The sequence below is a fragment of the Anabrus simplex genome, chromosome 1 (genome assembly GCF_040414725.1).
Source record: "Anabrus simplex isolate iqAnaSimp1 chromosome 1, ASM4041472v1, whole genome shotgun sequence".
Lineage (NCBI taxonomy): Eukaryota > Metazoa > Arthropoda > Insecta > Orthoptera > Tettigoniidae > Anabrus > Anabrus simplex.
This window is the reverse complement of record NC_090265.1, coordinates 1804643789-1804662635: the sequence shown is the minus strand read 5'-3', so window position 1 is coordinate 1804662635 and position 18847 is coordinate 1804643789. Positions and strand designations below refer to the sequence as shown.

At 39.3% G+C, this 18847-nt stretch overlaps 1 protein-coding gene across 1 annotated transcript in view; it reads left to right on the top strand.

Annotated features, from left to right (window-relative positions):
- The first annotated feature begins 277 nt into the window (after positions 1–277).
- Positions 278–18847, top strand: part of ND-13A (NADH dehydrogenase (ubiquinone) 13 kDa A subunit) — a 40631-nt gene continuing 22061 nt past the window's right edge. The window contains exons 1-2 of the mRNA XM_067155153.2: positions 278–437; positions 6405–6581. Coding sequence (XP_067011254.1) covers positions 303–437; positions 6405–6581 — 312 coding nt within the window. The 5' untranslated portion in view covers positions 278–302. The remainder of the gene's footprint in view (positions 438–6404; positions 6582–18847) is intronic.

Sequence of the window (18847 nt, the reverse complement as noted above, 5' to 3'; positions counted from 1 at the left end):
GTTTGCCCACATACAAATACGGTAATTGCAATTTACTTTTCAAGTAAAAGACACGAGAGAAGCTTGTGATAGAACTTTTCTACCGAAATGCAATAATTATCTCTATCACAATTAAAATTTTAACAAAGTAACCACTGTTATTATGAAGTTTAATACGAGGTACTATCGTGGTATTATTTCCTTATGTTGGCAAAAAAAAAAGGGGCCACTATAGCTTCCATGATCTGTTTTCCCTGTGAATATTATATTACAGGAGTGACGGATCTATTTCTCTTACATGATCCTTGGCTTCTTTGGACGATATGGCGGCGAGGGCAATATTTCTTCGAGGTAGGAATAAATTATTGAATATTGGAAGCAGTTACCAGCTGGCATTTGTAAAACGTTTCTCAGACGATTCATGGGTTCCAGTCGAGAAGAAAACTCACACTGGTCAGGTATGGTATTGAGAAAGTTAAAATTTACTACTCATACTGATATAAAAATATTCTGTTCAGTTTTTAATTTTTTTTGTATGTGTGTGGGCTTCAATAATGCAATAGCTAGATTGTGTGTATCATGGCATCTAGTGAATAGCATTTTGGTGATATTGTACTAATTTTATGAACTGTTTTCTGCATTTGGTGTAATAAGCAAGAAGCTGGAAATGAGAGGCATGGTTTAAGGAGAAGGTTGGTTTCTTAGTAGAGAGGAATAGTGTGCTTGTTGATTTAAGTATTATAATGGAAATTTATAAGTCGATTGACTTTGTAATAATTGTTATTGAGCCGTGTGAATAGCCTTTTCTTCGGGGTATTCTGGTTGCCACTGATCACGTCCGCAGGTAATGCATTGTATGTCCAAGTAAAGTGTTCCAGTGTGGAATACTTATTCCAGTTCTGTCTTGCAGCCTAGTGCAAATTTTTGACTTGTGTTCTTGGCAGAAGAGCTCTAAATTTTTATGCAAGTATAGGGTCACTGACTACACAAATAGCTGCTGTATGTTAAGTGCTATGCTTTGGTGGAACAGTTCATATGTATGAAACATCACTGGCTTTTTGTTCATGATTTTCAGTATGTAGTTCTGGCATGTATTTACGTGAGCCAAGTGTGAATCAAGTATTCCACCCCAACTGTTAATTCCATATTGCAGTTACGATTGAACTAAGGCAAAGTATACAGATTTCAAGGCTTTTGTTGAATTAACATTTCTAAATCTGTAAAATATATAAATAAGCTTCTGATCAAATTTGATGCATGATAATTAAATTTCAGATAACTACCTATAATTATCCGTAGGTATGAATTTTATTTCATCTCCTTTAAAATTGAAAATCTAGTCTGAATCATTTCGTATTTTATTGAGTTTTTCATAATGTAGTTGATGGTGATTCTGGTGAAGTCGTCTGTCAGGTAGGAGATGCCATGCGATTATCATCAATAATATTTTAAATTCTGAATCTTAAGAGGGATTCCAATCCTATTTTCCATTTTAACTGATGGTTTGCTGTACTTTAGTTTTGTTTACTCTAAATCGTATATGCTGTCTCAGTATGCCTGGTAGCATTAGAGAGGTGAAATTATATGTGACTTGTGTAATTTGGACCCCAGCAAATGTGGATTAAATTATTGGGGTAACTATTTAATAATAAGTGAAATGCGCACATATGTGCAAAGAGATTAACAGTTACTTGTCTTTACTGTACTCGTTGATTGATCTTGTTCTTTTTGCACTTAAGTATGTGGTAGAGATCACACAGTTTCTCACATAGAGAGCAGACACACTTATCGTTCACCTCATGGAATCGCTTAGTTGCACATAGCTTATGATGGAAGCCATGGACTGCCATCTTTGTAACTACATGCCGCTGTTCGTAGCTGGCTTCTGTCCATTTCCGCTCCAGCATCGCGTCTGTGGTATAGAATTCGAGCCCAATTTGGGCCCGTTTCATTCTTCTCTCTTCAAGTATGTTTATGCTTTGTTTTGTGAATGGAATGATTCTTAGATCTTCAATATAAAATGGCTCTTTACAAAGCATGTACACCAATCTGGACTTCGTGTTTGTAATGTATGCTTGTCTCCTGAACCCAACTTTGGAGGTTCAATCCCAGCTCAGTCTGGCTGTATTTGAAGGCGCTCAAATACGGCAGCCTCATGTCAGTAGATTTACCGGCATTTTAAAGAACTTCTACAAGGCAAAATCCTAGCACCTCAACTTCTCCGAAAATGAGACTTTTAAAGCAATAACATTATTATCTCTCTTATAAACTCTGTTTTCTCAAAGAAGATTAGGAAAAGGGACACGTCATCACAAGATATTTCTAACATTATAAGGAAGTATAAATTAATTAAATCTTACTTGGAATGAGTGTCAAGAGGAGAGATGTCCAGGAACCCACTGTCCCACCCCCAAAACTGCGTTTTTTTATAACCTATTGAAGTGCATTACACTCCATTTTCCATTGCTGCAGTAGCTACTTGCATTCCTGTGGCACATGATGTGATTCCAATCAATCATGATAATGAAAAATGAAATGACATATGGCTTTTAGTGCCGGGAGTGTCCGAGGACATGTTCGGCTCGCCAGGTGCAGGTCTTTTGATTTGACGCCCGTAGGCGACCTGCGCGTCGTGATGAGGATGAAATGATGAAGACGACACATACACCCAGCCCCCGTCCCAGTGAAATTAACCAATGATGGTTAAAATTCCCGACCCTGCCGGGAATCGAACCTGGGACTCCTGTGACCAATGGCCTGCATGTTGACCATTTAGCCATGGAGCCGGACAATCATGATAATGCTATAGAAGCACAAGTAGCCTAAATGGAACATGTGAAGTAAACAATGTAGAATACAGAACAGCAATAAAGTTATACAAAACGTACCTTAATGTAGCTGCCACAGCCTTCAGGAATTTGTGCACCCAAACGTTTAAGGGGAACTAGCTTTTAAACAGTCAAGGTATCCGAGGAAAAATTGTTTCCTCGTGCCGAACCCTGGAACAGAGTAGCTACCGTGCTTCAGTTGATGCCACTTATTTTCAGTACTTTGTGTATGCACGGCAGGGCGGTTTATGGGTATCGCCCTCCTGTTCCCACTATGCACGTGACCACTCATTTTGGTGTCCATGAACTAAACAGAGTGATTCACGTGTAGGTGCACAAATCCCTCAATACGCCTGCCAACAGTTGAGATGATGATAGTCTCGGGGAGTGTCCACTTCTTAATGACAGCTAGTAATGTCTGCTTGTCTCTTTTTCTGCAGGCACAAGAAAAAAGTTTTTGTTGTTCTCTCTCTTTCTCGGTCTCTCTCCACCTGTCCAAATAACCACCATCCTTCTACATGTCTCCCTCTTTGTACTTCATCTTGCCGAATTTACTTTCATCAGTTTCGATAATCATACCAGGCACTCCTGTTTTTTTTATTAGCCTCGACCCAGGCTGTACAAACTTCCCTACAGAAGTTAGACCAATCCACAATAGTTTTATCACAAAAACCCAACTTCAGCTTCAGATTACAACTGAGGGGTTTTGCTAAAAGAGACCACAGGACAGCAAAGTGACTAATTTCAAATGAGTTTAGATTATAACCTTCAGGAACGTATTTTTTCGAGCAGTTGCAAACCATCCACATTGTACACCCCATTCGACTCGTCAACACAAAATGACTATACAATTACCATGATTACCAGTCTTATTCACATGCAATGGAACATCACGTCCACACTTTTTGCACATTCTCGTATTCAAAGCAAATCGTGACTTTGATACAACTCCACTAAATCATTCAAATTTCTTATATTTGTGTGCAAAATAGGGTACATTGAGAACACATCCACCGCAGGCAGCCATTTCATCAATCATCAACCAACAATCAACAGTGATCTCATATTGGAAGACCAAGCAAGTGGCTGTGCAGCTATCATCTTACATTCGGGACATAATGGGTTTGAACCCCACTGTCGGCAGCCCTGGTTTCTGTGGTTAGAGCTGGGGCTGTACCGGCTGCTTCCTTCTTAACTGCTAGATCTTTCCTATCCCATCGTCCCAATAAGACCTACGTGTGTTGGTGCAACGTAAAGCATATTGTTCATATTGGAGGGAACGTATCTTATCGAAAATCGAATAAACTGAAGAAGCCTAGATAGAATGTTCTGCTATCGACCTAACTTGTATTTCACCAATCCACCACTACCTCGCATAGTATGTGCTAATACCAATATAGTTGGTCGGTTATTGGATATTATAAATTTTCCAGCTAACTCATTCCTGGTTGCCAGCGTTTCGCCCCAGTGTGCTAAATTGGGCTCATCAGTTGGTAAATAGCACACCTACCAAGATGCATGGCTAGTGCATACCATGGAGGCCACTGCATAGGTTACTTGAAGCCACTGGCAGTGCCAGTGCACTATGAGAGACTTTGTCTCATTTTCGAAAATTGATGCCTGCCTGGCCAATCAGATGATATAGATGTTGATTCCCATATGGAACCTGAAATGAGTAAATTTATAATACCAACATCTATATCATAGTATGCGCTATCTGTTCGCACAGGTAGAAAATAGTTGTAATTCATCTTTTCACCACTAGCACACCATAGAATGTGCTGCCATCGCCTCCAACCTCACCTACCAGTGATCTTGTCTAGCCCCTATCTAACCAATTCACACCAATTGTCTTGTCCAGGCCCTACCCTAACTAGTCCAGACCAATGGTGTTTGCACAGGAAACTGGAGGCCTAAGGCTGCTTCATAGCTCTAACCAGAGGGCTTAACTCCATATCACTGGTCTTGTCCAGGTCCTAGCCTAACAGTCTGCACAGCAAGAGAAAAGCTTTTAATTCACCTTTCCACCACTTTCCACCCTTAGTTCCTAAGTAGAGAGTTTGGCAGCCTTGTGCACTTCCCAACTATGTCCCCCGTGAAAAAGCTATGAGAAGTAAACAAAGAACAGTCTTCTGATGAGGGAGCAAGTGTTGATAGGAGATCCTGAGGCCTGTCTTTGCTACTTGATTCTGGAGTTTGATGATCTGTTCTGCAGCTGTATCCGTGGGAACCGAAAATAATCGCGAGATCTGCGAAGGCTAGGCAGTAGACTGTCGGCTTCGTGTTTCTATAGCCCAGTCTGACTAAATTTTTTATCCCTGTTTTGTTCATTTCTTTCCACCTCTCTTGGATGATTTTCTCAAGTACGCTATTGAAGAGTAGAGGCAAGAGTGTCATCTCTCTGTCTTACCCCAGTCCTGATTTCAAAGGCATCAGAAGACTCGCCATGAATTTTACTTTGGATATAGTGATGGCTGTAGTTTAGTTGTTTAAGCCCACTTCTTTTAGGATTTCAAATAGGGTGAATCCCATATGCCTTCCTGAAATCAATGAAAATCACCTCACACTCTTTATTTCTAAGCTTGAGATATGTCAGGACATTTCAGAGCATGAACATCCTTTCCTTAATCTCCTTGGTATTCTCCGATAATGGATCCAGTTATTATGAAGAACAACATTTCTCTTCATAGGACATCTGTATGCCAGCGATCGGTGAAGGACCATACCAAAAAGTTGTGGGGTTTCATTGGTAATTTATATTGAAAATTAAATGCTCATGTTTTTCCCTTCATTTTTAAAGTTTAAAACTTGCAATAAGAGTAGGAAAGTGACGCGGGTAAATATGTTAGTGTAATACTTTATTTCTTTAGATGATATTTCTTAGGAAATCATATTAAATGTTGCTTTGATTTACTGGAAAATTGCACTTTGACTCAAAATTATGTCAACACGCCTGGTTATGGATACAAATATTTTTCAGTATCTTCAATAGAAAGGGGGGTTGCGTATTATTTAGTATTTTTCCTAGACAGTCATTTTCTATAAATGGGTAAAAAACAATATGTTTTAAAATACATGGTTTTACGACTAAGGAGATACTCCTTGTTACTCTGAGAGACTGGCTAAATAGCATAGAAAGGTACCAATCCTGTCCTGTCAGGTCTTAATTTTCCCATCTTGCTATTAATAGAGTGGTAGTGTGTCATCCTCCAGATACCAAGATAGCGGGTTCAAACCCGGCAGAGGTAGTCGGATTTTTGCAGGGCGGAAAAAGTCCATTTGATACTCCATGTCATACAATGTCAGCATGTAAAAGATCTCTGGTGACATTTGGTGTTTACCCGACAAAATTAATAAATCTCGGCCATAGACGCCCAAGAGTGTTCTGGTTTACTCGGTCTGCCATCTAGTTGGCCTAGAGTAAAACGGAATGTCAAAATTGACGAGCAGAGAGCCAGATGGCGTCAAATTGACTGCACACGGTAGCTGAAACCATACAATTATTATTATTATTATTATTATTAATATTATTATTATTATTATTATTATTATTATTATTATTTATGCTAATTAAAGTTTTGTTATATTTATTCACAGGCATGGAAGGAAAATGATTACAGATTGGTACGCTTTATAGACAGGCCTAAGCATGTGAACCCCAATTTTGCTATTGACCTAATAGCGGCTGTTCCTCCAGCACAGAGAAAAGAGCGTGTAGTGTGGTGCGATGGTGGCGGGGGACCTACTGGCCATCCCAAGGTCTATATCAATCTGGTGAGTTACCTTGTTTCATCCATTGAGAAGAATTAATTATGTCTATCTAAGTATTATGTACACTTTCTGTTACAAAATCTGGTTTGCTGAAAATTTTATGCCCCAAGTACAAACATGGCAGAAAAGGAGCATATTTTCATATAGAGTACTGTATTTACTCGTATATTAGACCCCCTCACGTATTAGACCCCCCCTGGCTTTTCGAGGCGAAGAAAATGAAAAAAATAAATCTCGCCTATAAGACCCCTCCAGCGTAATTCGTCAGATAACGACGATCCCGCTTCGAAGCGGGTACAAGTCTTTTTGCAACTCTGATGACATCGCACAAATTTGTGAATAGTTTCGTCCGTATGACATACGCAATGAAAACGTGTCGAATCCATGTGGTACAACTGTGTTTCGTAGTTAAGAAATGTCCGCCTCTGTAGCGTAGGTCTACTGCAGCTCTGATGACGTCGCACAAATAGATGAATAGGCCTAGCTTCGTGTCCAACCCACGCATTGCAAGCATGCATCAGTCATGCTATATGTCTGTGTTTTGTACTTAATAATATTCGCCAGCATAATGGTTAGCACAATTAGTTGCTGTTTTCGGGGGTCTGACTTCGATTCCTGGTACCGTACTGCCAGACATTTACGAATGGCAGGAAGGTTGATATGCGGTGAAAGCGGTACATGTAACTCCCCTCCCCTGGGGATGTGTCTAAAAAAAGAGGTGAACCACCTCGGGATGAGGAAATGAGTTTACTTTAGTTGAGAAATATTTGCAGTTGTTGCTATTTATACAGCAGGCGATATCATTAACAAAGTGGTTGTTTAATATCTCGTAACTCAGGCCAATATAGGTATATATTTGGAGAGAAGTAAGTTTAAAACGTGATAAAAGCTATCCAATTAAAACTATTGTTTTACTCTCCAACGTATCTAACAAATAATAATAATTTTATGTCCCCACGTTCTTTGAACGATTTTCGAAGACACCAAACAAAACATACTAGGGTATGCGTTAATAAAAAAAAAAGAGGCAACGAACTTATGAAATTAAACATTATGGTAATAAAACGCATTACCACCACACCTGTAGATATCCATAAATGCGGTATATTTTCCTGTTATTTATTTTTTCCGTCGAACTTTTGGCATTATCAGGGCGATAATATACCTAACCTAAACAATGTGGTCTGTCTTATCTCATGGACAGCTGTTTACGCAAATCCTGATGTGATAAATGTAGAGAACAAGCATGAAATGTACTTAAAAATAAGGGTCTGTGTTTCTACAGCCACAGTTTTTTCAGTTACTATGTATTACATTTGGAAGTACTACTCACTAGTAACATACGCTAGTTATCATCTTATGGTTTGGCGTACTTTCTACAGCACGGCCCTATTTGGAAGTTGTGGCTTCTGCTACATGTACACCAACTGGGATTATCAGAGACCATCTGGGAATAGATTTACACTGTTTAGACTCTATAGTTGGGAACAAAATTATTTTTAAAAGGTTAAAAAAGGCGGGACCTCAAATGCTCTTGATTGCAGTGCATGGCTCAAAGAGAATGAAGCATGGCTGACGCGACTGACGAGAGATAGCAGTGAAGATGACGTCACTTAGAATGCCGACACGCCGGTAGCAAGGCAGGGAAGTTGGCGGCGCAAGGCGATAATTCAAATGAAAGCAGTGATCAGGTTTACTGTGTGGTAGGCCTACTACTGAACTGACAATATTTAATTATTTAATTATATGATAACATGATACCCTTATCCCTTTCTTCTACGGGATTGAATATGAAGTGAGACGAATATTCGTAGCGATTTTTTTACGGTCGTATGCCGTTCCTGTCGTCAACCTCACCAGAGGAATTAATGAGATGTAACGAATGACGTGATATGAGTAACTAAAACAGACTTTTATATGTACCGTAGGCCTAAAAGTCGTGTTCACCATTTGTGTTGCTACGTTTAGAAATACTGCCTTCCAACAAAAATAGCCAGTATAACTTAAATACATTCTAAGTTTGTTAAATAATAGTAAAGAATGTTTGCATGTACAATTTATAGCTCTTTATAACCTAGAAGTCATCTGTTCGCTGCACAAAATTTTGAGGTTATCGCATATTGGACCCCCCTTTACTATTTTTGGCTGTAAAAGTGGGGGAAAACAGGGGTCTAATACGCGAGTAAATACGGTATTTAGCTACTTAATACTCTACACTTTACTAATAAATGGGTACATTTCTTTGCTTTCGGAACTAGTTTAAATGATATTTGCTCCATATTGTCCAGAATGCTGCTTGTCACTTTAACATTATAGAAATATACAAGTTTATTGACAGAGTTTGTATTGGATGAATAAATATATATTGAAGAGCAGGAAAGTATATCACAGTACAGGATGATGGATATAAGTGTCATGCTAATTCACCATTCAAATGTCCCCTCATTTTGTTGTAAGTGTATAGTGTGTAAAACACACATTTAAATGTTGTTCTTGAAGTCCTGAAATCAAGATAAATGCAGTAGTGGTAATTAACGTCATGCGCTGCTACAATCCTCTACCTAGGCATCCTGTAGCATGGAGCACTGTCAGGGTTCCCGACACGCAGTGATACCCCCAGCATGAATCATAGGTAGCGTGAGTAGAGGAGTACAGACAGGCAGCTCCAAGCTTGCATCCACCTCTCTTTTTTTGCTCTGCTGGTGCCTGCTCCCTTGCTAGCCCCAACACTGTACACCTCATTGCCATTTGAGAAATAGTCCTAGGATCATATCCCACCTCTTCATACCCTGAATGTGCCCTTGTGATATCACCAAGGAAATTTGGCATGATTTCCTCTGATGTTTTGAATCTGGAATTGCACTGACCCAGGATATATGAGAACTCCTCCTCAGCGTCAGGCCTTCCAAACATGTTCGGGACTCTTTTCTGTCCAGTGCCAGTTGCTTTATTTCATTTGGTGCTTGGTGCTTCATAATTTCACTGATCGTATGACCCCAATCCATGCATGGACATCCCTTTCTTCTGCTTCCCTCTCATCTCGAAATTACGAAAAAACGTGTTGTCATATTCTTCTAGAAGCCTGGCCAGGCAATGTATATAAAAAGACAGTCTTGGGAGTTGAGTTGTCTTAGCAAGAGTTGATTAACTTTGAAAGGGCATTTGTAAATGGGGCAGTGGTACAACATCAACAAGTTTGAAAGAAGACACCATGGTGAAATAGAGAAGATGGAAGAAGTATTTTGATAAGCTGCTAAATGTGAGAAATTGTACAGAGAAGACTATAGGCTCCGTGTGTATAGCAATATGCTGCTGTGGGTGGATACTACGAGAACTACTTAGAGGCATGTTCATAAAAAATGACTGTAAGGAGCTGGAGCACATGCGTTTTCTTGTGCTATCTTCAGATTTTTATTTAAATGCCATAATGTTTTGTCAGAACTAAGTGCTTACTGTTGGCTACATTTATAGAGAAGCTTTCTTTCACAATTAAGGGAAATTGATTCGAAAAGACGGCAGTAAATCGCAAGAAGTAACTTGGTTTAAATATTTTAATTAATACAAAATAACTCTTTACAAAACTTATTTTAATATTTCTATAATTAGGTTAACAGTTACGTACAAATTATTATAGCAATATTATATTTGCAAAGTAAGCAGCAGTAAGCGTCATAATAGTAGATGGTGCATGTTTAAACAGACATTATTGCATTCTATAACCATAGTCTTAATGATAGAGAGTATAATAATATAGGCTACTGTATTTGAATACATAGCAATGTGTGAAATTTTTTAGTATTCAGTCACGACTTCACGAAATGTAGTATACAAATATAATTACAGAAATAGGCCTGCATTACACTATACCAGTAGCTTACAGAAACACCGTATTTTAAAAATACGTAATCATACCTAAATTCATGTCCTCGACCTGAGGCTACCCCTAGTGGAAATGAGGTGTTTTAACCACCTTACATTTCTGGCAGTATTGGGATTCAAGCTGGGAACCCTAGGATGGAGGCTGGTAGTGCTAACCAGTACACTTACAGTAGAACCTCGATAATTCGAAATCGGTTAATTCAAAATCCCGCCTAATTCGAAGAAGCTCTCTTTCCCGGAAACATGAGATACAGTTTTGCATGTTATTTCAATTGTTTAATTCGAAATATGGATAATTCGTAATTCGAAGTACAATGTCGGCCCCATTACCGAAATTCAGACTTTTAATTCGAAACTGCCTTTACATTTTAAAACAATAGTATGTTACAGAGTAATTTCAACTCGAAATTTATCCGCTCCGTGTCATAATAGAACGCACGTTCTGGAACGTGGAGGGGTAGCTTTCCGCACTTACACTCACTTCGGTGGATCTACACTGCGCTTCATGATTGCTAAGTTGAATGAAATCGAATTCTTTTGTGTTCACCCTTTTAAGGAACGCCGTAATATCACACAACAGGCAGTGTGCGGGAAAACAGAATTCGCGAACACTGGCGATGCCGACAGTTGACGAAAAAACGTGGCAAATATAATAAATTCGTAGGCACCGAACAATATTGTCATTGCCGGTGAAACTGCATTGCTTTATTTTAATGCGAGCCCAAACGGTCTAATGGTTTTAAAGGAGAATTGCCAGCCGGGAAATTGTACAGTGTGAGGGATGGGGGTCATAGTAGTGTGTTGCAATGCACATGGAAGCGAGATACTTTATCCCCTCGTCATAGGAAACTTCGATAAGCCACGATGTTTTAACGTCGGGCACTTTCCATGCCAGTACAAAGCATCTATAATAAAAATGCAAACAGTAAAGAAATCCAAAAAATAATGCATTTGTACAGGGGAACCAGCATAATTTATCCTCGTCTTTGAATTGTGCGATTTTTTTTTCTTTCGTTGCGTGAGAGTATGTTTGTCAATGATTTATCCAAATGCATTATTTGAACATTGTAAATGCACCTTGTTGGATACATTTAGGAAATAATTTCTCCATGGCATTGGAAAGGTTTAAACTGTGAATCGAGGTGATTGCATGTATTAATGGGTCTTACAATACTTCGTGACGCGGCAAGTGTTTACATTTCTGAAGTACGAGAGAAGTGCCATGGCGGGAAATCGTACAAGGATAGAGTCATAAGAAAGTTCGATTTTAAGGGCATCGGGTACTTTCTGTGTAAATACAAGGCATCTAAAATGCATACAGTATAGTAATCCAATTAATAAAGCACTTGCACATGGGAGCGAGCATAGATTTCTCCTCGTCTTTGAATCTTGCTTTTCCTTCTTTCTTTCGTTGCGTGAGGTTATGTTTATCAGTGAGATATCCGAGTGCATTATTTGAATACTGTAAATGCACCTTCTTGGATACATTTTTGAAATAGTTCTTTTTTCATGGCATTCGAAAGGTATAAACTGTGAATCAAGGTTAACTGCATGCAGTAACGGGCCTTTTGTAATGCGGCAAGGGTTGGTACTTCTGAATTGCGAATTGGCGGTTAATTCGAAATCACGTCATTCGAAGTCCGATTTTTGAGTCCCAGCGACTTCGAATTAACAAGGTTTTACTGTATTATGAATACAGAAGTAGAAATCATTCATTGGCAACTTTTAGTGATTTTGATAATGCACGTGCAGTTTCAAAATGAAGAATTTCTATTGGTCCAACATGAAACCTTCTTCATCAGAATCTTCTCTTTTCCCATGTTTGAGATGCGAGGGCAAGACCATTGACAGTGTAATATTTAATTTATGTGTTTGACAGACTGGAAAGCTTTTAAGTTACATTTAACTGAGTCGACACTGGCTTCCTGCTTGATCAGTTCTGAGTGAACTGCATAAATAACAGCTGACGGAAGGTGTTTGACCTCCCTGACAGGATTGTTGGATGTGTACATGAACAGTGTCATTATCACTACGTTGGCTCGCATGAAATGGTAAGGTATCTAGTGAACCAATATTTCTTCTATCACATTAGCCATTATTAGTCTGTTGCTATTTCCTGTGAACTATTTTTCTTGTAAATATTGGAAGAATTAGCTGATAGCTGTCACATAAAACACTCTGAAGTCCTACTTTTGTTATATATTTGCACGGTGACACGTGATAACTTACAGTGTTCACCACTCGCAATGCTGCGGTGCGTTTCTCCCATTAACGCATGGAGCCTATAGTAATACTGTGTGATGACTTAACAGTACAACGGGATATAACAAATTTTAGAAATGAAATTAGCAGTCTGTAAAATGAAAATGGGGAAGGCACGAGAGGTGGATGAAATTAGTGTGGAAATGATAAATGCTGCTGGACCTGTTGGACTACAATAAATGTACAGATTATTAAAGTGCATATGAAAACAGAAGACCTGAAAAAGGGAATAATAGCACTCTTTAAGAAGGGGCACAAAAAAAGTGTGATAACTATAGAGGAATCCCACTCTTGTCACAAGCAGCAAAAATACTGAAAAGGATGCTAGATAGAATGAGAAGAAAGCTATAAGGAGAGTTGTAAGGCTTTGGAAGTCAAAGATCTACAGTGAAACCAATCTTCAGCATGACGTAACTAATGGAAAAGAGTTGGGAATAAGGAAAGGATCTGTCCAGGACATTCATAGGTCTAACAAAGGCACAAGGGAAAAGGTTTGTGAAACCATGGGTACACACTCTGGTTGGAAAGACTGTGCTGTCAGCTCTAATGGTTATCGACTAAGTTTAAAGGAGACAAAGGGAATATGGAGATGAAGGTCTGGGGAATGAACAGCAAACAAGTGCAGTGAACAAGAAAATTGCACAGCACGAAGAAAAGTAAGACCATGGTGATATCGAGAGAAGAAAGACAAGGGTAAAGCATTATAAAAATTGGTGGTCAAAGCATTGAAATTATGGGCACTTTCATGTATCTCGGCAGTGAATTAATGCAGAATACGAGGCTGGACATGGAGATTAGCGAGAGAGTGTAAGAAACCTTGTCTGGAATAAGCAAGTACCAAAAGCAGAGCAAAGCAAAGTCATCTTCATACAGGCCATGAAGGTAAAGGCTTCCACGATCCCTAACCTCGGCTCCACGCCCGGCTGCCTTTGTCCCTAGTAATTAACCTGGTACTCATTTCTGCTGTAGGCTGACTGAACCTCAGGGCTATGTGCACCTCCAGAAGTGGAAATCTGTTTCTTAAGTTTTTCGACTTCCTAATGGGGAATCAAACCCACGTCCTTCTGGGTGAACCGAGCACGCCTTGGCCAGGCAGCCCCTAAGGAAGTGTAAAGAGATAACATGAACAGTGACAAGTAGCAAGCCAGCAAAATGAAAAAGTATGATATTAAAGACAGAGTGAGAAAGGAAGTGGGAGTAGGAATAAACTAAGATGGTTTGGATGCAGGAGGAAGGAATACCAAACAGATGATGGAGTTGAGTTTGAGGGAAAGAGAACGAGATGGAGAACTAAAACAAGGTGAATGGATTCAATAAAGATGACTTCAAGAAGAAGAAGAAGAAGAAACCTGAAATAGTAGAAGGAAATAGGAAGGTGAAGTGCCACAAATACCCCGACCCGGCATTAGCTGGATAATGGTAAAGGAAGAGGCTGGTGATGAGGTTGATATATCTCTGGCATAGGGTTGGTGTTAGGAAGGGCAGCCGACTGTAAAACTAGGCCTAATTTGCATAAATGCTCACCCCCCTCCTCTCACCACTGCCTACATGATATACAAGGCCTGGAAATGCTGGCCATCTGATGGGGTCACGGAGAGTTTCAAAATACGCTGGTAGGGGTCATCTTTATGAGCTGACCTATACAGTACTCTTAAATGGGAAATAATACAAATCTGTTGATAGTCACCTGATAAACTCATAAAAATTCTATAAGGAAGGGAAAAAATACAAAAATGAATAGTTTCAAATTGCATAATACTTCTGTTCCTGCCAGTATATATGTAATGTTTTGAAGATTTTTAAAGATAAAAATTTCATTGTTCCGTATTGAAAGTATTAACGTTAAAAATTAAATAATTGAAAAAGAGGTTCAACCTATTCAATACATAAAAGAAAGAAATGTAGTGATTACATTCTTATTTAATAGTAACTATAAATGGGACCGGTTTCAACCCTAGTCCAGGTCATCGTCAGCCATAAAAACATGTAAAACAATGCATATGAAAAAGAAAAAGATTAAGTGAACTCTGGATCGGTATAAGATGAAACATAAATTAACGATGGGGGTAGAAATTGTGAGTCACTTAAAAGAAAACAGTACGTAATACTACCATTCTTAATATTACGTACTGTTTTCTTTTAAGTGACGCACAATTTCTACCCCCATCGTTAATTTATGTTTCATCTTATACCGATCCAGAGTTCACTTAATCTTTTTCTTTTTCATATGCATTGTTTTATATGTTTTTACGGCTGACGATGACCTGGACTAGGGTCGAAACCGGTCCCATTTATAGTTACTATTAAATAAGAATGTAATCACTACATTTCTTTCTTTTATGTATTGAATAGGTTGAACCTCTTTTTCAATTATTTAATTTTTAATGTTTTGAAGAATCGTTTACATTTTCCAGTCTCTCCATTAGTATAGCCAGTGTAATTTTTTAATGTATTCCTGTGTGTGTCGTTGAGGCAACCCATTAAACTAATTAAATTGTAACCGTTAGGTGCATTTCTATGCTACAGAACAGTTATTTTCAAAGTAGTCCCACCAAATTGAATTTTTTTCTTTCCGTGCAGGTCTAGCTGCTCTACAAGAAATAGTTCATTTAAATCACTGTTAACTTACTGGCATTTTTTTTACAGTTTCGTTTACTAGTTCGCTAGTTTTATCATAGGAGGTTGAATTTTTCTGGTTTAGATTTATCTAATCTGGGATAGAATCACTTCTGTGTTTGGCACATATTTGTTTATGAGTGGAGTAACCACTAAATACGGATGGTATTTTATTCAGAAGAAGCCGCTTCTTTGTGGGGCTAATATTAAAATCAGATTCAAGGAAGTGCTTGCTATATACTTTCGACAGTCTTTTTGGTAACCATAAGAAACAGTTTCTTGCCTTACCTCGAAACTGCAATTTTCCACTTTTGTACTAACATTGGATCAGTAAGAAACAGATGGAACGTCACATTTTGTTCTTATTTGCACTGTTTGAAGTACACCTTGGAGCAAAGTAACCCACCATTTTTAACACTTTACTCACATCCCCACATTATTACATTACTTGGCCTTACAAGAATCATCACAAATACCATAAAGAAACTAACAGTAGTATTGGTTCGGAGGTAGAAGAAACAACTTATAAATTATTACTCTTATTCTGTACCCTGATGGAGTAAGGCGGACCTCCTCGAGGGTTGAGGTGCGGAGAAGGTGAGGGGTTGGCGCTTGTTGCCTGTAAAAAGGTACGTCCCAGCATTTGCCTTTGTGCAGGAGAATGAAAAACCATTCTCAGGACAGCCGACGGTGGGAATCAGACCCTCTGCCTCCCAAATGCAGAGCTAACAAAACTAGCTGCCGTTGAGTCAAAGGCTCAGTCAAATTAAATTACAGTATATGAATAATCTACCAAACAACCCTGTGGATCGAAACTAACTTATAGATGGAATAAGATGAAAAATTGTTATTAAAGTTGTAATTAATGACGGAAGAATGATAACATGATGCATCTATAGGGGTTCTGTAATTCATACAGTTGTAGCATGCCAAAGAATACCACGAAAACCATTCATAAACTGCAAACATATTGCACATCTAGCGCGAATACACCGACAACTGCCCATAACCCTGACATCTACCACTGATACTACAAACCTCAAGGGTCCCCCTATTCTTCCAGGCCTTGTATATCACGTAGGCGACGCCCCCACCTATCTGGGAAAATACCAGGAGAGAAGAAGAAGAATCTAGAATTAGTCAATGGTAGATATTGCATTCCACTAATACAATGCAGGACTTTGCATATCATTCATGGAGTTTGATGTCTCACCACACCCATTAAGGCGGGATTCCACTGAGGCAACATTGGGCAACATGGAGCGTGCGGCTTGTTGTCAGTGGGGCAGTGTAGCATGCATCACTTGTGGAGACTTGTCACCAACTACAAACGTTATTCCATCAAGGCAACCAAGACAACAGTTCCTCACTTGACTTTGACCGGCTGGTGACAGCTATACTTCCTTGATGTACCGGTACTTGTTTAGAATATCTCAACCTAGCATCTCGCGAATCATCCCGGAAATGTGCATGGCACGGAGTGATCCAAGCTGATAAGGCATGGAGCCCTTGGCAAACAAACCACGTCGGAATTCTCAAGAGGCGAAAGCCGTTAGTGATTGGTTTATGGAGGAGTACTTGGTCAGATGAAGGTCGTGTACCATGGCAGAATCGGTACGCCTAGAGGTACGGAAAGATTTAGAAACTTCTTGTTCACCGGAATATAATGAGACTTTTTAAAATTAAAATGTATTAGTTTTAAGCAGAATAATATCCTAACCCTATTCTGATTATTTTACCCCCTTATAGTTCACATTTCTAATACATTTATGCTAGGAGAATGAAAGATAACTTGTGGCAACTATGACAATAAGTAGACAAAAAAACCATGGCACTGCGGCCCTGGAAGTGCCTTGGCCTACCAAGCGACCACTGCTCAGCCCGAAGGCCTGCAGATTACGAGGCGTCATGTGGTCAGCACGACGGATCCTCTGGGTCGTTATTCTTGGCTTTCTAGACCGGTGCCGCTACCTCACCGTCAGATAGCTCCTCAATTCTAATCACGTAGACTGAATGGACCTCGAACCAGCCCTCAGGTCCAGGTAAAATTCCTGACCTCTGACCTGGCCGGGAATTAAACCCGGTGCCTTTGGGTAAGAGGCAAGCATGCTACCCCTACACCACGGGGCCGGCAATAAGAAGACATAGTGAGGAAGAAAAAGACTGTGATGAAACAGTGTTGGAAGACTTTGCGTAATTAGAGTAGCGGCGAAGGATAGACCTATCCAAATAAAAAGTAGGTAGGTGGAAATGCCGTAAGATAACTGATATGTAGAATATATTATCATTATTATTATTATTATTATTATTATTATTATTGTACAATAATGTTATTGGCTTTACGTCCCATTACTACTTTTATGGTTTTCTGAGCCGCCGAGGTGTCGGAATTTAGTGTAGCAGGCGTTATTTTACGTGCCAGTAAATCTACCGACACGAGGCTGACGTAGGTCTACTTGAGCACCTTGAAATACCACTGGACTGAGTTAGAATTGAACCTGCCGAGTTTATTATTGTTGTTGTAGCAGTTAGTACTAGTAGCCTATGTCATTAAATTCTATTTTAATAGTTATCTTTAATTTATTTATTTCTAGTGAAAACTATTGCCAGTACTAATAACGCGAAAACCAGGCATTGAATAATAATAATAGCTTTACGTCCCACTATCTACTCTTATGGTTTTCGGAGATGCCTTGGTGCCGGAATTTAGGCCCGTAGGAATTCTTTTACGTGCCACCGACACGAGGCTGATATATTTGAGCACCTTCAAATACCACTGGATTGAGCCAGGATCGAACCTGCCAAGTTGGGGTCAGAAGACCTGAGCCACTCAGCCCGATGGGCATTGAATAAATCACAATTTTATTTACAAAAGTTCATAAGCAGTTAACTTATTTTATTTATTAGAGGAAAACAATGGCTTAAAATCAATTCACCTCACGTTCCTCATTGCCACCTGACGTTTGGAGTATGGATGTCAAGAAGAAAGGTAAGTCGATTTATACGCGAACCACAGTTTTCCTCTCAATGGAGATGCACCACCATTTTCATTTTCTGAATTCTTTTATGCTGTCGTTGGAAAGCTGAACGCATTTTAAAAATTTTCCTCGGTTCGTGGACACTGCAGTCATATTTCTGTTTTAACGTATGCTTTCTTTGCTACTGTTTTCATAATCACTCAATGTTACATTCCATTCAATTAAATTTGCAGTGTTTTCAATAGCCCACTTCATCTTGCCGCACGGAAATTGTGGCACCAAGTCGGATCCTGGGCGACAAGCATGCGGCACAAGAGAGTGTTCAACAGGTGGCAACATGTCTCGTGCCACACAACCGCACGCTGCGAGTCTTGCCGTGTTTCTTCAATTGAAAGTGGACTGCAGCATGCTTCACTGTCGCTCCATGTCGCCTCAGTGGAATCCCGCCTTTATATTGAGCAAATATTGCATATCATTTTCCAGTCTCTAGAATTCTCTGTGTGGAAAACCTTTTCGCTGTAATTTCTGCCAAAA